Genomic DNA, 20,959 nt, shown 5'->3' on the forward strand with positions numbered 1-20,959 from the left:
TTCTTCCCTTGGATTCTAAAACATCCCTCTTTTTCATCTTTCTTTTTCCTTGCTGGCTCCTCCTTCTCAGATTTCTTTGTCCTTAATCTTCTTGAGCTCTAAATATTGGCATGCTCCAGGGCTCTGTCCTCAGATCACTTCTTATCAGTGTCTGTACTCAATACGTAGTGATCTCATCTAGTTTCTTGGCTTCAAATACTATCTATATGCTCATGCCTCCCAAGTGCATTACTGCAGCTTGGACCTGTTCCTTGAATTCCAGAATCATAGATCCAACTGCCTACTTGGCAGCAACACTAGAATTCAAACCAAGCATTTTAAACTTACCCAAAACTCAACTCTGATCCCCACCCCACTCCCTACACCAACTTTTCTTCCTTTCAGTAAGCAGTCCCTCCATTCACCTAGTTGCTCAAACCAAAAGGCTTGAAATCATTCTCAACTACCCTCTCCCTCATAATCTACATTCAACCCCTCAACAAACCCAATTGGTTCTACCTTCAAAACATGCCCCATGTCTTACTATATTAGGCCAAGCCAAAATTACTTCTTGCCAGGATAATTGCAAGGGTCTCTCAACTGGTCTCCCTGCTTCCATCTTGCTCTCCTATGGTCTTATTTTCCACACAGCAGCCAGAATAGCTTTTTAAAATAAGAGTCAGTCCCTATCACATCCCTGCTCAAAGCCATCACCCTTAGGATAAATTCCAACACCCTTGCCATGACCTGCAAGTTCTATATGAAGCTGGCCCTTGACCTCTCTACTCTCTCTCTCTCATTTCCCTGCTCCAGACACACTAACCTCTTGGTGCTCCTCACAAACATCTACCTTGTTTTCTTGTAGGGGCTTTTGCCCTTGGTTTCCCCACTACCCAGAATGCTCTTCTCTAAAGTAGCTAAACTCTCACTTCCTTCATATCTCTGCTCCAATGTTACCTGTCAGAGAAGCCTTCAATTTCCTTCATAGCCCTTATCCCTACCCAAATTTATATTATTATACATCTTTTTTACATTATTTATTTTCTGTTTCTACCCACTAGATGTTAAACCTTAAGGGGAAAGATTTTACTTTTGTCACTGCTGTATCACTAAAGCCAAGGGCTATGTCTGCCTCACAGTAGTCACCCAATAAGTGTTTATTAGAGAATTATTTTAATAAGTGAATGAATGAATGATCTCTTACTTGTAGAGTTGCTGGGATGATTACATGAAGTAAAGTATTTAGAGTAGTTTCTAGCATATAGTAAAGTCCTCAAAACTATCTGTTTCTTTTACCATTATTATTATAAGTAGAATGGAGCTGGGTTGTGGCAGTGATGTGTGGAAGCTAACCATTTTGTGACATCTGCTATTATCAGAGTTTGCTTCTATTTCTGCATTTTGTATGTTCTCATTTGGCCTCTGCTCTTTTAGGGATAATTGGAGAAAGCATGTTCCTTTGAGCTCACTGCTCAGACTCGTTTAACTTGTAGGCATTTCTTTTAAACTGTCCACTTGAATAACAAATGTCACATTGGCTTCCAAGGCAAATTCTCTAGCTATAGAGGCAGGCAGGCGCCAAAGGTCTCTGACACAATTTCCAGCCACATCCTTCAGGGCAAGAAAAATGTTCCAGGTTTCTTGGCATCGAACTAAACTTTTGGGGAACATAACACACCATGGAAGAGTTTGAAGGAAGCACATGAGCACAGGAGGGGGACCAGACTGCGTGTACGTAGGCATCACCCCAGCACTTCCCTTGCATTGGCAGCAGAAGGCCATACAGTGATGTCTGATACTCACTCCCCTTTGATAAAGAAAGCATGCACTTTTATAATTTGAGATATATAAAATAAAAGCAATAGCTCCCAAAAGCAGATTTGCTTTCCCACTCCACATCCCTTTTCTCCCTCGTTGACCACCGGAAGTAGTTCCATGTGCCTGGGTGCGATGGAAGCTTTCCTCTAGCCCCCATTCAACCTCTGTCAACAAACCAGTATGAGGTTTAGAGGAAGGCGGATTTAATTTTGAAACTTGGTCTTTAATCACATAAGCTGTGTGTGATGTTGGACAAGTTTCTCAACCTTTCTCAGCCTCCGTTTCTCCAGGGGAAAAATAACAAAGTCTTTATTGAATGATTGGGAAGATGAAGAAGGATCACCTGGTGAAGCACTCAGGCTAGCTCCACAATGCCAGCTCCTCCCTCCCCTCTTCCACCCTATCATCCTCCTCTGTTTGTATCACATGGAATTCTCAGCTCTCTCATACATTATCCTCTGCAACCTTCACAAATGTGCCCTGATGTAATCAGGGTAGGTGTTATTGTTCTATTTTTTGAGACAAGAGTAGCCAACTTATTGAACCAGCTAAACTCCATGGAGGAGAAACAGAAAATGAGTTTATTTTTCTATACAATGGTATTTGTTTTGATAAACCTCTCTTCCCTGGGTCTGCATAGCCCATGACAAAATATTGGCAGATTCCTTAACTTCCTGGACACTTTATTTAAATCCGTCTAAAATAAAACTTCAATCTCACCTCCTATTTAAATCTCCCTTCCTCCAGCACCAGGCCAGTGTATAGCGGGAAGGACTTGAAGTGTAAAAGATGTGTTCTGCCTCTTTGCTGCTTTCATGTCCTCGCCTCAGTTTCTAAAAGTGATTGTTTCATGCTTGCCTCTAACTTAGCTTCTCTGGAGACAGAGGGTCCTTTTCAAAATAAATACTGTTTCCAGGGGCTCATGACTCCATTCTCCTACGTCGGTCAGGATGCACTGGGTTATTGTATAGTAACAAACAACTCCAAAATAACTCAGGAGCACCTCCTTCCTCCTTCTTCAACAGCTCCAGCTCCTCTGGTGGGTTTGGGCTGTAGGGCAGATGAAAAGAGACAAGAGAAGAGTCTTGGCTGGCCCATTGTTTCTGATCTGTCTATGGAGGCTGTTGCTTCTCTCACTAGCCTTTTCTGGCTGGTAATGTCCCATTGCTGGCCCCAGTGGGGCTTCTCTAGAGGGCCCTGCAGGGCCTCACCTTATATGGCTTCCTGAAGTGGTGAGTTGGCTTCACATGGCCACAGCCAACTTCTAATGGGCAGCAAAGTATAATCCCACCACGTGCCAGGAAGGTGGGGAGAACAGCATTGTGTTGTGTGCACACGACAGATACCCAACTTAATGTTAAATGGTCAGTCACCTCTTTAGTTGGTGGTTCTGTGGGTTGATAATTTGAGTGGGACTCAGCTGGACAGTTCTTCAGGTCTCATGTAAATGTCTTCAGTCCCTACAAGGAAGCAGGTGGCTCTGCTTCTGGGGTCTCACTTGAGTGATGGGAGGTGACTGGACCATGCATCTCTCATCATCCTTTAGGCTAAGTTGGGTTTGTTCATATGGCAGTTTGGCACATTTCCAAGAGAGATGACAGAAGCATGCAATGCATCTTGAGGTCTGGGCTTGGAACTGGCCTAAAGTTGCTTCTACCACTTTATATTATTGGTCAAATTGCCAAAATCATCAAGATTCAAGGAGTGGGGAAACATGTTCCACCTTTGATGGGAGGAGCTGCAAAGTCGCATTGCAAAGGGGAATGGATTTGGAAAAGTACCGACTTCCAAAAGTCTGAATTTGGGCCAATCTGTACCCCCAATCCAGGGTACGGAACTGTGGCATTCTTGCAGTCTACCCTCAGCAGTAAAGACCTCCATATCTTCCTGATCTTAGATAGAAGTTGGTGGCGGTGGTTGCGGGGAGGGTGGGAGGTGATGCAGAGGTGGCTAGGCTTGGCAACTCCAGATCAACTCACCTTATATGTCCTGTAAGTGTGTTTGACCACACTTGATTCGGGCCTTTATTAGAATAGTGTGCTTAGCACCTTTTTGCCTGCAGTTTCAGGCCATAAACATTTATTCCAGGCAACAGGCCAAGTCCCCGTGGATATTCAATTACAAAAGGAACTATCTTAAAGGCAAAGTGACCTATTGTAGGTCAAGCAGCTGCTAAGTGGTTTATTTCTTTTTTCTGGGCAGAGGGAAAACTATGTACTAAGGGCTGGTAATAAAAATGCATAATAAACACTAGAGACTTTTAAAAGGCCACTGTGACTGGGGTGGACAGAGCAAGGTGGACAGTGGTACACGCTCTCATCAAGATCCAGAATTTGCCAGTCCTTGGAGCCCATGGCAATAAACTTTTCTTTAAATTTAAGAACAAAAGAAATTTCGTGAAGAAATTTAAACAACAGCCTCAAAAGCTCACATCTGTGTTTCAAAAAGATCCCTCTAGCTCCAAATCGAGGACTGGATTGGGGGTACAGATTGGCCCAAATTCAGACTTTTGGAAGTCGGTACTTTTCCAAATCCATTTTGGTGCCTCTGTATGAGTCCCAAAGGCTAACGAGAAATGGTCTAGTTTGCCAAATGGCCAAAAACAAGCGGCAGGGCAGGAGGAAGAGCAGAGAAAGTCAGACAGATAATTCCACACTGTGTCCTCCCCAAACACACGCACACACACACACACACACACACACACGCACGCACGCACACACACACACACACACACACGCACACACAGAGGTACACACATATGCAGATTCCTTATCCATATGCTTCACACCCAAGCAGGCTTGAGAGTTTCTGGTTTGTGTTCTGTGGATAGTTTAGCCAGATTGATTCTGAGTTTGACTGTGGCTTCTACTGTTTTGCTGTGTATAGAGAGACAAATGGCTGGTAAGTGACCATAAGGAAGAAAGGCCAGCAGAAGCCCCAGCATTATAGACATTGGTGTCAAAAACTCAATGTTGTGGGATACTTTAACAGCACGTTGGTGGGACCTCAAGGAGGCAAGAAAGAGGAGCAGGGGCAGAAGCTAAGCCAATGCGGAACCTCTTTCTATAGTCTGGCTTGTCAGGGGATAGAGTGAGCAGCTGCCGAATACCCTCAAGCCACTGACATCACCCCACCTACACAGGAATATGTATGAGCCTCCTGGGGACTAAGGGTGTCAGTGGGAAGCGAGCGGTGCATGGAGTGGACCTCACCCACACAGGGACATGTTTGAGCCTTCTGGGGGCTAGGGTGTCAGTGGGAAGCGAGCGGTGCGTGGAGCGGACCCCAGCCTCACAGCATGAGTCTGCACGACTGATCGTAAGAGAGTCTGTTTTGTCATTGCATTGCAGCTCCAGAAACTAAAACGATCACTTTCTTTCAAGACCAAGAGTCTGCGGAGCAAAAGTGCTGACAACTTCTTCCAGCGAACCAACAGCGACGTGAAGCTGCCAGCGGACCTGCTGGCTGAGGTCAGCCCCAACTCCAGCCCACTCCCTGCCCCCGGAAGCCTGACGTCCACACCCACCAGGGCTGGTCTGCATCCGGGCAGTGGCAAGGCCCATGCCTTTCAGGAACACATCTTCAAGAAGCCCACTTTCTGTGATGTCTGCAACCACATGATCGTGGGTAAGCCTATCCCCTGTCCTCTCCTCCAGGTCCCAGTGCCCTGTGAAAAGCCAAGGGGGAGTGGTATAGCACAGTTCTGGTACCTGCAGACAGACTTTGTGCCTCAGAGATGTACACACAGGAGGATTGCTTGGGTGTGTTTTGGAGAAACAGTATTTGTGCAAAGGTAAAGGAAGCAAGACTGGGCAGAGGGAGAAGCTAGGTTGTGCTACAGTTGTAACAAAGCCCTCAGTGGATTCCCCCAGGGAGTTCTAGCCCTTGATAGTGTAACTTGCATTGAGACTGAAGATCTGGGACTTCGTACACCTGCATCACCTCTTGCTGGGTATGGGCAGCCCCTGGGCAGGGGACATGATTTTGAATAAAGCAGTATTTTTGTTGTTATTGTTGTTTGTTTTTTTGTTTTTTTTTAGCTGAGGGCAATTAGCAGAGAGGGAATCAGGGGGAGGCAAAGACACTGAGCATTTGGGGATCGAATGCTTCAGCTCTGCAGGAGGATCGGAGTGCCACATGGCAGCATCCACTACATGTGTGTGGCGATGTCTACCTGGGGCAGCCTGGGGAAGGGCCTATCGCTTGGTGAATTCCAGGTGAATGACCCAGATAGGCAGGTGTGGGAAGGATGATTCTCATATGAGGGGACCTTGGGGAGGTACTGAACCAGGCAAGAAAGGTGATTCAGCCAATATTACAGCTCTGAACCTGGAAAGAACTCACTTGTGGTACCTCAGAGAAATGGTGGTAGCCTGAGAGTCCTAGGGTTGTACCCAGATGAAAAGAGTGACCTGTGATGCCTCAGATAAAAGGAAAACGTAGGCCATTCAGAGCCACATGCACAGAGATTCCTCAGTTCACATTCTTCTGTGTCTCCTGTGTCAGAAGCTCAGTGACCAAATAGACGGAGGGAATTTGGTGGGACTCAAGTGAATTTAAACCAGTGGTTTCAAGAGCAGCAGTGTATCCTGGTAATTGACCAGTCACCACAGAACATGAGAAAAAAGGAAAGGCCAATGTCTGCTCTCAGGGGGTGTGAGGATGTACCCCCACCCCCAACTCCCTGCCAACCTCAGCAGGAGAAGCTGAAAGGCAGAAGCTGGAATCAGGAGAGGAAAATAAGGCTGAAAATCAGCAGATGCAAGGCCATCAGTTGTAGATTATCTTCCTGAGACGGTGCTAATACCTCAGACGTGTAGCTATTTGAATGCTTAGAGTGCCAGGAAGAACAGAGAGGAAAGGGATGTGAGAGACAAGTCTTCTCCACCCCTTGGTCCCCACGCCAGGCCTATGCTGTGGCTCCTAGTCGCTTATAGCCTGGACACTCAGCTTCAGGTTTGACAATGAATGCTTCAGAGAAGAGCACTTTTAAGGTCAAGAGCCTCAGATAGTCAAGCTGGGGCCAGAGCCCGGTATGGCCCTAGGCAAAAAGCTAGTATATGTTCTGCTCACCTTCCAGCTCCTCTCGCCTGACAGATGTCCCTCCTTCTCAACCCCGCATCTCCCCCTCAGAGCCATTTCCCTGTGGCCTGGCATCTCTTCTGAGTATGACAGTTATATCTCATTTATTGAGGGGATTAGGGGGTTGGTGCTATCAGGAAAAAGGAGAGGGAGAGAAGTGGATGGAGCAGGAAAAGAGCTAAACGAGGACATGGTCTCAGCTGGAGTCTCTGTCAGCCTGACCTGCGGGAGCTTTGGCACATGAATTGCACTAGTCGGTCCTACCTTGAAGCCAGCCTTTTATATCCTGGTATCAGTGGCTTTCCCTCCTGTTCCCATGACAGATGCCATTTGATTACCCATTGGACAAGGTGGCTTATGATCCGTTGAAGAAAATTTTCTGGAGAAAGGGGTAGCTTGAGTCATTAGCAACCAGTGTACATACATTTCCTGCCAGTGTATTAGTGGTTTTTTGCTAGTGTAACAAATGATGACAAATAGTGGCTTCAAACAACACAAATTTATTACCTTAAAGTTCTGGAGGCCAAAACTTTTCCATAGGTGTCACTGGGCTAAAATCAAGGTGACAGTAGGGCTGCGTTCCTTTCTGGAGGCTCTAGGGGAGAATCTATATTCTTGCTTTTTCCAGCTTCTAGAGGCTGCTGCACCTTGGCTTGTGGCCCCTTTCCATGTCCAAAGTCAGCAGTGGCAGCTTGCATCTTTCTCACACTGTGGTCCTGACTCTCCCTCTTTCCAAAGACCCTTGTGATTACACTGGACCGACCTGGATAACCCAGGATAATCTTCCCATCTCGAGGTCACCTGGTCTGCAACCTTATTTCCATCTGCAACCTTGATTTCCCCTTGCCATGAAGCATAACATATTCACTGGTTCTGGGGATTAGGACATGGACATCCTTGGGAGGGGCCGTTCTTCTAGGCAGGCTGTCTAGAAGAAGAGAAAACCTTGTACAATCAGAAGAGAAAACCTTGTACAATCAGAAGAGAAAACCTTGGCTAATCACAAAACTGGCTTCTGTTGATTCTTTTCCATCTGACTCTGACGTCAATCATGCAATGGCTGTATTTCAGCTGATGGCTTTGTAATGTCACATGATGAGAGGCCTTTTCATTCAAACTGGGCAAAGAGGTACCTTTCTGTTTGGTGCTCAGAATGAGAGAGCAGTGACCCATGTTTTGCTCCTGACTATTCTTATGTCATAGTTAGCCCTTTCCCTTGCCAGATAAAATGAGATGAGGGAGTGAGGATGGTAGAAAGACCATGAGCATGGAATCAGATGGCCCGAATTTGAGCCCCGTGAGGCTGTGTGACCTAGTGCCAGCGACACTCCTACACTGAACCTGTGTCCTCATTTTACATGGAGATGATAAGACCACTCTCGGGTTTGTATGGATTAGTGAACTGGCAGAGGAGAAGTACCAGGCATCTAGTAGGCTCTTAGTAAAGGGAGCCCATTGGAGTTGGTATTATTATTATTAAAAGAGAAAATAATCATTAGTCTCCTTGAGACAAAGAAAGATATTTGGAGGGTAAACCAAATTAGTTTATAGGAAAAAAATTTTTTTTAACTTAATAAGCATAAATAATGAAAAAATAATGTCCCGATAACCACAAGTAATTAGTCTCTCATCATCTACGTAGCAATGTTCTGCATACACCTTAAGCATCATCTCTAACTCTGCATTTAGTTTTTTGTGAGGGATGGACAAGCAAGTGGGTGTTTAAAAGAGAGTGTTCATAATGCTGCATATGGTATGTCAAAAGAAAATTGTGAAGAACCCTGGGAGTTTGATGTGGAAAGATTTAGGATGTGCAGCTGTGTTTTAAAACGCCATATTGGAAGAGTCAAGAGACCAATTCCACATGCCTTTAGAAAGAAGGTTTGGGAACAAGAGATAAAGTCAAAAGGCAAATTTCCGTGAGAATCTAATCATTTAACTGAAGCACTTGACCTGTAATTGAATGGCTTGCCTTGTGAGCAGCGTGTGGTTTAACTTCTGTCGGGCATAGTTTGTCTCGAAGGTCTTTTCTTATTTAATTATCTTACATTCTTTGAAATGAGACTTGACGTGTTTGTCGCTTTCCAAAGAGGCCAGTGTCTGTCATCATTGAAACTGGACAGATCAGTGGTTTCCAACATGGCCAGGAAGGCAAGGTTCTGCAATTCTCTTTACCCCTGACCAAGACCCAGGTAAAGGGAAGGATATTCAAAATGGGGGGCAATGTCAGCCCCTCTTATAACCATACATACAAGGCCTGTCCTCATCTTCAGAAAACCATTATCTACTCACATTCTCACGTTCTATTCATTATTATTCATGTTCTTTCTTCAAACAGGCCACATTTAGGAACAGTGCTTGTGTGAATCAAGGATTTCCAAAAACAATGCTGCCTAAACGAATATTCGAAAACTCCAGCGCTTAAAGTAGCTTTCTTTTACTCTTATTTAGGCATCTTTGGATCAGCTGGGGTTTGGCTGATCCATACTCAGATCAGTTACTTCATCTTCTCTCTGTTTCATATTTCTTACTCTTTCCTTGGACCAGCGGGCTAGCCATATCATGTCCTTCTCATGGCAAGGACAAGTGGAAGCCTACAAAGCCTATTAAGGCCTTAAATTGGAGGTGACTGTCACTTTTACTGGCATTCCAGCAGAACGTAGGCCAATCCCAGGTCGAGGGATGGAGAAATATACTCTGCCTCTAGTAGTAGGGACTACAAAGCCACCTGGCAAAGGGCCCAGGTACAGAAAGGGATGAAGAATGGAGTAAATAATTCAATCTACCACAGTACCGAGAATGGTCTCTGGATTGCTAATCCTTTTAGTTCAGTAGATTCTGCTAGGTCATATCCTTCCACTTTACTTCTCCATCTGGATGTGACGCCTAGCATCTGACTGCGAGCACGGTGGGGAGGGGTTCTCACTGTGTTCCATGTTCAGAATACTTAGGCCATTTGGCCTCCAATTTAGTTTTTGTGTTTGCCTTGCTAGTAGCTTCTGAGTCTGACTCCTCGCTTTCAATTTCTACACAAATTTCCACCGGGCCTTTTCAAGGCAGTGCTATTCATAACCCTTAAGTAGGTGATGACAAGTCTATTTTAAATCTCATTGTGACCAGCGTGAAAAGACAAACAGAATGTGTGTTTTTAAAATGAGTAACGAAATGAGTTCACCTCTGAGGAATGTCACAATCATTGCCCTAAAGAGGATTCTAGGTATACCTCAAGTACAGCAATAATTTTGAAAGACTCTTTTGAAAATTACAAAAGAAAACATGCCCTGTGCTAAAGAGAATTGTGCTATACTTAATTGTGATACTCTTATCACAATTAAATTTGTATTGTAGCTGCCCTTTTATCTTAAAAAAGAAAGAGGGGGAAAAAGTAGTCAACAATACTTGCTGCTCTATTCAAAGATACAAACAAAGTAAACCAAACAGTAGACTTCCTCTTAAAAAGGGGTGGGGGGAATTAGAGAGGCAGGAGGGAAGGGGAGAGAGAAAAGGCAGGAAGAAGGAAGTAAGGGGAGGAAGAAGAATGAGGTGAAGTAGAGCCGATGAATGTTTTAACTTCCTGAAACGATGCATAGGCCTTTCTAGTCAGTGAGAGTAGAGCACGGTTGAACTGTTCCTTTTCTCTTTCTTTCCTCTTCAAATCTAGCCTCTTGTCTCTACATACATCACTTGAAGATTTGTTTCTTCGAGTCACAGGTCATCTTCATATTCTGAATTCTAGGAAAAGACCACCTGCTATTATCCTCTTAGAATGACATTTTAGAAAATATATTAAAGCAATTTTTTTTTTTCTACTTTCTACTGAGAACTAAAGGTTATATAATAATGGCCAAGAAAAATCAAATCTCATTTATGTAGTTTCTAGCTGATGGATATTTCTTTAAAAAAATAAAAGGAATCTGGCATCCTCACTGTCTAGGATTTCTGAGTTAGAATGGACACTGGGAGTTAGGTTCACAAGGCCTCACTCCGGGCCTTGCCTGACTGCCTGTGCCTTGAAACTGGAACAGCTATACATTTGCCACAAGAAAGTGACCAATAAAAGTAGACCAGGACCTCAGCCTCATCCCCTGACCATCTGCTTATAATTTCCTTAGCTGTTTCACTCTGTAATTCATTCCCTATTGCCAGCTTTGCCCTTGCCCTTGCCCCTGACACTTGAGACTGCTCCTCCCCTACAGACCTGGTTCCCAGGCCTATCAGGTTAAGCAGGCATGTGGCATGCCTTCCTGCCCATCTAATCTTGCCTCCAAGACATTTTTTTACCTTTCATGATCACCCCCTTAGACTATCCCTTTCCAGAAAAATGTGGTCGCCTATGAGCCAAAGGTAATCATTGAGACCCATGAGAAACAGGCAGTCAAGTGTGCTTGTCAACTCCCACTCTGGATGTCCCACTCTTTGAGTCAACAGGACTCAAGACCAAGTCTTAGACTAAGAGAATCCTCTTGTTCTTGATTGGATAGACATTCTTCCTCCACCAGGCACATCTGCTCTTGCCATGCTTAGGCCTCGGCAATGGGAGCGAGGGGTAGGGACCTCATCTTCACTGTGCATCTTCACTGTGCATCAACTAAACATTTTCCATCTATGACACTCTGTCTTTACATTGAATTAACTATCTACAGTGACTCGTTTCAAAAGAGCATTGGATTTCCTTCTGGTAATCTGCATCTCATTGAAATTTCAAAGAATTGAACAAGTCAACATATACTAACTAACTCAATGCATTAGTCTACTCCATCAATTAAGGTTTTTCTAAGGGACTCCATTCTTCTATTTACTACCAGATACCTTGTTTCCAAAACTTTTTTTAAATCAACTAGATGTTTTTAGTTGATGTCCACTCAGAAGACACAGCATATTAAATGGGCTCGTATTTTCTATGCAAATATTTAGCAAAACAGATTTCACTGCCTAAAATTTCAAGTTTTCTTATACAGTCAATGTAGAGTCAAAGAATTATTAACTCTCAAACTTCCCAATAATGGAAAATAATAATGGCTTTGTCTTAGGCAAAAATACCTGAATTAAGAACTAAAATAGAGATTCTTATGAACATGGTTTGTTGTGGGGAGTGCCTTCAGGAGAAGGGGAATCAGAGAAACGGGAGGGCCAGGGGAAGGAGCTAAGCAAGGATATGAGCTCAGCTGGAACTGGCTTCAGACTGGTCCTACCCATGGGGTGCTCTGGAACACAGGATTATATCACCTAGTAGTCTCACCTTGAGACAGAGAAGCTGGCCTTTGTATACTCCTGTCACTTAGCCATTGACTATGGCTGTCTCCAAGAGGCAGTGGGGTGTGACACCCCAGGCAGAGAGGACCCCATTTGGCTGAGAACAGTTCTCTGAATAAAGGGCACCCATGGACTCTTACAGCATCTAACACTCACTGCCTCAACATGATAAATAGATCTGGACAAGGCACTAACAGCATCACTACATCTATAAATATACTCTAATGCTACAAGATGCAATATAAAAACATCCTCCACTAGGAATGAATTTAAAATGCAGATGGACCCCTGATAATGTTGTACAAATAGCATTGTGTTGCCATTGTAATGAATAATATAACATGAGGAAATATTACATTACACCGAGTCCAGGACCTCTCTGCTCTACTCTTGTTAGAACGTTAGTTTAATTGTTTCCTGACCTATTTTGACCTCATCTGATTGCTCAAAAAGACCGATAAACCAAACCTTGAATGGAAAAACACTCTCTCTCTCTCACACACACACATATATACATAAAACTAAAAAGACAAAGCTGTGTTCACTAAACAATGAAGTTGTAAATTCACTAATGACTTATTAAGACTTCGATTCAGGTTCAATGTCCTCAGAAAACATTGTACGTAGCATCTTTCAATTAAAGGGATACAAAAATACTTTTAAGCAAGCATCTTCTGTTGGTTTTCTGAAAATTTATTCTTGCTGTCAACTACTATTCATTTTAAGAAAACTCTCACTGAAAATTACCTAAATAAAAAAGTAAACCACACTCCTTCCAGCAAAGATGGAGCAGAAATGGATATTGGTGGGCTCCAAGGAAGGAAAGATCTTAGAGTCTCACAAAGAAATGGAAGTAATACCTGTTAGGGGCTTGTTATGTTCTGGGGAAGCACGTGGGACCTGCAAGTCATCACTTTGAAAATGTAAAATTCTTTGACTGCTGTCACAAGAGAAGACAGGACGAAGGGAGGTAGAGAGGACTGCCCATGTTACCATATTTCTCACCACTCTCCCTCAGACACCCCGTTCCCTGTGGAAGGTTCTAATATTGTTTCTGAGCCCATTTTTCTGTGCCCTAGTATTCTGCTGTTCCTTCTGGAACATCTGGAGTGCCCTTCCTTCCTGCTCCATCTCTCCATCTAACCCAGTCCCAAATCTATCAAAACCCAATTAAAATGCTTTCTCCAGTTCTTGGGTGACCACTTGTTTTCTCTGATGGCATGACATTTCCCAAACAGACTAGACTTTGGCAAGCTCCTTGAAGACATATCAGGTCTGACTTATGTGCCTATTCCCACATCAGCTAACACAGCACACACCTGATACTTAGTGAACATTGAAAAAGTAGTAATTAGTGAGTGGGAAAAAAAATAGTCTGCCTTTAAATTCTAACCAATAGAAATAGAAGCAAATTAAAAATAAAACACGGAAAAATCTTTAATACTTCTAAAAGTCACTCCCAGGCAGATCCAGGCTCCAGCCTGCTCAAAAGGAAGCTCGACACAGAAGCCCTATTTTCTCGCCTGTCATCTTTCTCTTCATTTCTATCTGTGTTGCATATTTTAATGCAAAGTTGCTTGGCTCACAAAGGGTTATCACAGTGCATAATATTCCTGTTCATAATATTCCTGTTCAAATAAAATAACATCCTGTCCTGCTTAACACTTTTGTCATAAAACCTTCTGTTACAATAATACCTCCAACTTATTTTTTTATATTTGCCTGATATGCGTTTATCTACCCTTTAAACCTTTTTTGTCACGTTAGCTACGTGCTTTTTTTGAAAAGAAAAAAATATATATTTAATTGGATTTTAGATTCCTTTTTTCCCCCAACCTGAATTTTTATGCTTAAATAGAAGAGGTTTATGGATTTGCATTTATTGCTATGAGTGAAATATTTGGCTTTCTTTCTGTCTATTACTATATGATTTCTATTTTGTGTTTCCTGTTTCCTTCCATTTTGTGTGTGTGTATTAGCAGTGTGTGGTTTATGTGTTCTTTCCTCTTCTAACCTACCATGTTTTTGGAAGGTGAATAATGTATTCTTCTCCTAATGAGATTTAAAAAAAAAAAAACAAACATTCTTTATTCTCCATTTCTCAGGTTATTAAAGTAAAAATAAATATGGTATTTTCATTCCTCTGTTATTCTAGATAAGCTCACCAAACTTTTAATCCCAACTCCCGTCCCGCCAGAAATTGTATTTCTACTTCTTATTTTTGCAAATTCAGTATAGCACTCTTATCATTCCAGATTTTTATTGTTATTCCAATGTTTTACAATTCAGACCTTCAGACTAAATCTTAAGATATGTGTACATATTATAGCAAAATTTACATATCCTTTTAGACATTTCTAGTTCTAACAGATTTCAGTATTTACCACGAGGTCTATTATTACATAACATCTTCATTTTTAAGCTCTTATTTTTGTTCTGTTTCTTAGTTGTGTAGGGTATATTTTCAGTAATATTTTTCAAGAAGAGAACATGAGCACCAGAGGTATATGAGATTAAATTGCCATGGGCCCCACTTGCTTGGGTAATGAATCTCTTGCAGATTGGATTGATTGGTGAGCAGAAACCAATTCAGGGCTTCTTGCTGTTTCCACTTAATGTCCCTCAGCCATATTCTGTGGCTTCTTGTCCCTGCCCACTCTGCTTTTACTGAAGCCAGTAGCACAGTCTCCCCTTCTGTATTAGTCCGTCTAGGAACTACTGCTTTATGATAGTAATTAAATCTTCTGTAGTATCAGTTCTATTCTTCACTATCTCCAATAAGGATTTCAATTGCAAAATTTTATTTTTTGCTTCCCTATATTCTCCATGCACTTTTTCGAGTTTTTTAAAAATTTCTTCTTTTGACTCCTTTATCATAATATCTGGTTCTCTTGTATTTTATTGTCAACCAAAAGCAGGTGCTGTCTATAATTGTCTTTGTTTAACATAGTATAACCCTTCAAAATATGTCTTCTCTTCTGGCATTGTTGAAAGGAATAAAGGAGATAGGTTATGTAATACAGTCACATAGACGAGGCAAAGGGCGAATGTGACAGCTTAGGGCCCAAAGGGTGGAGGCTGTGGGATGTCATGTTCACTGTGGCATCCTTAGTACTAAGCTGGCACCCATTCTGTAATAATTGTTCAATATGAATTTGTTAAGTGAATGAATGAATGAATGAATGATGAGTGCTCAACCAATGAGAAATATTATATCAGAATTATTTATTATTATTATTATTATGCACAAAGCAAAATATTCAGAATTAAGATGGTAGAACTCTAGTAATCTCAGTAACCAATTATCCATCAAACATTGAGTGCCAACTATGTGCCAGGCCCTGTGCTGATAGCTAACATCTTCGTAAATTCAAGTGGGGAGACTGAGAGGTAGCAAAGGAAAAGGGAATAGAACTTACCTAGAAACTGGATGAAGTGAGTAGGAGCCCCTGCCACTTTAAGCTGAGACCTGTTGGGCCTCCTTTCATGACATGCTGTAGCATTCAGAGGGCAAAGTGTGTTAACAACAGGCCTCATGATGTTCTCACTGGCCTGCCAAGGACATCCCATCTCCTACCCTCATCCAGGTGATCAGACTGACATGTCCTGAAGCCAGATCACAGATGAGAAGATATCTGAACCCTATTTAGGGGACTAGTTTGGGGAAGTCAGGAAGCCAAAGGAACGGTTAGAGACTAGTTAGTCTCAACGATGTTAATTATACTTCTACACATGTTCCTAATTGTTTTCCTCAATGTGCACATATGCAGATATTAGGAAGACATGGACACTGCCTCCCGTCTCCATCCCATCATTAAACAATTTATGACTATCAAGAATAAGGAAGGGGCCAAGTAGTGAAAAAAGAATCTTCATGTGTGTACAGCTTTCCACCAAATAAAAATTTCCCAAGTTACCAGACACTGCCACTATCTTATCAGTATAAGAAAGAAAATGCAAAACTTCATTCCTGTGAACTGTTTATTTTACTAGTAATTGACTAAAGTCTTAAATGGTCAAATTTGGGGGAAAATCTTTAAAAAAAAATAGTCAAAGGAAAGAGATCATCCCTGTTCAATTATAGATCATGATGTTTAAAGTGCTTTGGTGATTTCCTGAATCACAGCAGAGAGGAGATCTTTCAGAAAAATAATGGGTTTTTTTGCCCAAAGAAGAGATTTGTATTTTAAAATCATACTTTAACAGAAAGAAATGACAATACGGAAAAGTATTTTCACTGCATGTATAACCACCCAGAGAGGATGTAATTATAATTTAAGGTGATCTTTTGTTAAATTTTTACTTATTCCTTATAGGTCATCAGCTAGATGCTATTTAGTAATGTCATAGCAAGTATATTCTGAATACATATATTTCCATGTTTTTCCAAGACCTACTGTGCTTTATACATTTTCTCCTTGTCCCATTGACCAAGTGGTACCTAGAGCAGAAAGAAAGGAGGAGAAATTATTCAAGGAAGAGCTTGATGAACAGAAAGCAGACACTACTGTGATATACTTTGAGAGTTTTCTAAATTTGAAGATCCAAAGCCTTTTCCTGACTGTGCTATTGCTGATTCACATCTTCCTCCTTGAAGTTCAGACCAAGCCATGGCAGACAAATGTAGAGAGGCCGCCTGCCTTTGTCCCATAATTAATTTCATGTGTGGAGGCTAAGGGTCTACAGGAACTGGCCATCTCCAGTTATAACTACAGGGAGATGAAGACCTGTTGGAAAAATGTGTATCCTGCACTTACATTCAGCTTCCATTACAGGGAATGCTCCACAGACCTACTTTGGAATGGTCACCTTGGTTGTGCAGTCACAGTGGATACCACATCATAAAATGACTGAACTGGGCCAGTAGAAAAAATGGGACAGTCCTCTGTGTGTGCCTGAGACTCAAAACATCAGGCAAGTGTCTGTCTGTGTATGGGAGACAGACGGACTGTCCTTAATGGCTGGGTTATGATGTACAGATGTCTATGGGAGACAGCTAAATGCTATTTAGTAATAGCATCTCTCTCTATGGGAGACATCTGTACATCATAACCCAGCCATTAAGGACAGAGAATGGGAGCAAGAGAAATACATGGCTAAATCCTACTAAAGCATTTTCTTTGTAGCTTATCAAACACTGCCTGGTTGTGCAACCAGAAAAACAAAGCATAGATTATTTTTTCACATGCTAACCTTACCTGGAAAGAAAATCTAGAAGCCTATATCTACCCTGCACTTTTCTCCCCAACAACATGACAACAAAGTTCATGAGTGCACACACTTATACCTGTGTGTACATGTATATACCATACACACACACTCCCACACTCCCACCTTCCACCACACAGGAAATGTGTATTTCCATTGACACAGCAGGATTATGCTTTAAAAAATTCACGTCCACTTCAGCCTATGCCTGACCCCTTACAATCTAAGATCCTAACACCATCTTTACCCTGTTTATAACACCATAAAGAGAAGTAACAAGAATCACTTATCATTAGAACTGAGGAGAGACAAGAACCACTGTGACTGTGTTTGACACAGGAGGACTGTATCACTTTCCATGAGATCATCCTGATATCCTTGCTTGAGAAGAAATTTCAAGGAACATTCTCTGAGCATTCATTTCCTCATTTTAAAGAGACAAGTAAAAAATACCTATCTGATAGAGTTGGTGTAAGATTAAATGAGACAGTGCCCCAAAGCAGCAGTGTTTAGTTAGTAGTAACTTTCAAGGCTCTTTGCTTCCTGTTTTCCTGTCCTGCTGCCACAGGGACATGTGCTGCTACTGGCCTGCCCTCTCTCTCAAGATCTAGGCTCTCACTTCAATTGCCAGAACTTTGCTGTTCACATGCCTTGTCATTGCTGAAATACTTAAATATGTCCACAATAGAACAAAGTACCCCTTTCTCCCCTAAAACCTGCCACTTCACTGATGTCCTCTCCTGCTGGGGCAGATGGCACCTGCATGCTCTCAGCTACCTGGCCAGAACCTCAAGAACATCTTTGACTCTTCTCTGCCTGCTCTCTCCAGAAAGCCCATCCACGAGCAAATTGTCAATTCTACTTCTGTGATTTCTCTGCGATCAGGCCCTTCTTCCCTTCTCTACTGCTCCCGCCCCAGTCCAGGCTTTAGCACATCTCACATGACCTGCTTCAAGAACTTCCTAAATTATATTCTATCTGTTCATCTCTACTTCCTCATCCACTTTACACACACTGCCAAACCTCTTCTGAAAGCAAACATTGAATTACTGGTTTTCTCGGGAGTGCTTGCACTAGCTCACTGCCTGAAGTGACTTACACTCAAACTCCTTAGCTTAATGCTTATTCTAATCCTTTCAGTAACTGACAAAGGGAAAGAAATAAGGTCTTTGTCCCATCAGATTTGTAGAAGGTGAAACTTCATTCGTTACCCTTGACAGTCATCATCAATCGCACTGGTGAACATCTAAAAGTGGATCGTCACAAACAAACTCAGACCTGCAAGAGAGAACCAAGAGAGAGCGCAGAAAGGTGTAGAGGAGTCAGGAGTGGGTGCTTGCATCCTGGCTCGGCACTTAGTAGGTTGACTGACCTTGGACAATTGAATTTACCTTCTCTCAATCTTGGTGTCTTTCAGATGAGATTGAAAATAATAATACCTACTTCATCGAATTTACTGATAAAGCGATATATATATATATATTAAGTTTAGAGTTCATGAAGTGTGTGTGTGTGTGCATGATATATATATATATATCATGAAGTTCATGAAGTGTGTGTGTGTGTGCATGATATATATATATCATGCACACACACACACACTTCATGAACTCTAAACTTAAAAACTATTCATTATTATTAAAGCTATCTTTATGTATGAAAGGTTGATATTAGTAGTGGTCAAGTTCCTAAGAAAGCACAAGCACTTCAGGGAATGGAGAGAAGGGGTAGTGTGTAGACTGGTCAATCCTTTCTTGGGCGATCCAAAGATAAATACAAATTCTCAAACCTTAAGCTGAAAGAACAGTTCTGAAGAAAGCAGACGAGGTCGTGAAAACTGCAGACCTCAGAGAAGAGGCACAGGCAGAGTAGCAGAGATTATTAATACCAGAGTCAGGGATGTCAGGTCCAGATAGTTTCCAGATGGTCAAGAGAAAGTGATCATCCAGGAGGACGTCTCCTCTCAGCACTTTAAGCCAAACACACGAAACAGGAGGAAAGCTGGGTGGCCGTGGTATTACCATGTGAACTGATGACCCAGAGGGCAAAGGCTGTGGACTCCAAACTCAAAGCCCTGAGCCAATCCAACTCCTGTTACTATTTTTGAAGCTCAGTGCGGGCGAGGGGCGGGGGAAGTAAGGAGAGTTTTTCCACTAGTAGTCAGGAACCGAAATAGGAAAGATCAACAGAGGCATTTATAAACAATGAATGCCATTAATTTTTTTTTTTTTTTTTAAGCTAAGAAGGGGCTGGAAACATTGTAGTGTAGCAAGGAGGCAGGGAAAGATGGCCCAGAGGTCGTCACGATCATTAGTGGTCTTTCTGCTTGTTTGATGGCCTTTCAAGTCTCTGGTGAATAACTATCTTAGTGAATTTCCCAAAAAAACTTGAAAACCATCTTGTTCAATTGAAATTACAGTAGGGGAGACATAGGATGGGTTACTTTTAATCAGGGTTTCATGACTAAAGTTCAACTGCATTGGAAAATATGTTCCCCTTTTTTCCCTTTAGCAAAAAAAAAAAACTTTCTAACTCTTGAGTGATATCTAAAGTATTAGGAGCACTTCAAACTGTATTGCTCTAATTCCAAAGCTCATGTTCTTCTTATTACACCACATTAGGAGGACAGTGACAGGTAACCTAGGGCTCCTTTTGAGATGGTGTGAAAAGAAGTCATTGCAAACCCTGGTTTGATGTATGTCTGCTTAACTTCCAAGAATGGTGCAACAAGAAGACCATTAGACCAAGAGGCTGAAAGCTAGTATTTTAATACCAGCTCTGCCATGAAGAAATAGTGTAATGTTTGTCAAATCATTTGGCTTCTCTGAGCCTGGGTTTCTTTATCTGTAAAATGAGAGAGTTGGCTAGATCTGAGAGGGCAAGTTGGTTTCCATAATAATTGATTGGCAGTGATTGCCCAGAGAAGTTTCTAAAGCTACACCATAACTCAATGAAATAATTATTGTGACTGTGATGTCTGCCATGAATACAAAATGAAGGGCTTCTTCAACACATATACTATGTATTTGCTATCCCTAGGCTACTGGTCTCTAAGACGGGTCTTCTCGAAAAATTAAATGTGCATGCAGATCACTTGGAAATCTTGGGGAAATGCACATCCTGATTTTATTGGTTTGGGTTCAGTCCTGGGATTCTGCATTCCTTGCAGGGTCTTAGGGGATACCAGTGATGCTGGTCCAAGTTATCTTTCTGGTCCAGTGATACTCTTAACTCAGCAAGTCACTAAGACTTATGTGGATGGCTGTAGGTACCTGGGAAAGAGAAAATGAAGTACAGAAATAATAGAGAAAAGAGCTACTTTTAAATTTTTGTAAGATTTATAACTTTGTGTCTTACATAGATATTTATTTCATTCTTTCCACAGGGACTAAATAAATATGGGGTGTTTATAAATAATTGGGTATGCACATGTAAATATCTGACCCAAGGAATATACAAAGTTCTAAGGAAACTAAGTAAGAGAATTGCTCTACCTAAGGAGGAAGAGGTCAATGAAAATTCCATAAAGAATGTGACATTTAAGTTGGGCACTGAAGGATGAATAGGAGTTCACCACTCCCTACCAAGTTCAGTATAGTTCTTAGAAGCACCTTCCTAT

At 42.0% G+C, this 20,959-nt stretch overlaps 1 protein-coding gene across 11 annotated transcripts in view; it reads left to right on the forward strand.

Moving 5' to 3' along the window:
- STAC (SH3 and cysteine rich domain) overlaps positions 1–20,959 on the forward strand; it is a 126,391-nt gene that overhangs the window by 41,139 nt on the left and 64,293 nt on the right. For 10 of the 11 annotated variants that reach the window (XM_011363601.2, XM_023535203.1, XM_023535369.1 and 7 more), the window contains exon 2: positions 5,148–5,424. In XM_011363601.2, coding sequence (XP_011361903.1) covers positions 5,148–5,424 — 277 coding nt within the window. The remainder of the gene's footprint in view (positions 1–5,147; positions 5,425–20,959) is intronic. The other variant, XM_023535246.1, reaches the window with a different exon arrangement.

This window comes from Pteropus vampyrus, unplaced genomic scaffold (assembly GCF_000151845.1).
Source record: "Pteropus vampyrus isolate Shadow unplaced genomic scaffold, Pvam_2.0 Scaffold1, whole genome shotgun sequence".
NCBI lineage: Eukaryota > Metazoa > Chordata > Mammalia > Chiroptera > Pteropodidae > Pteropus > Pteropus vampyrus.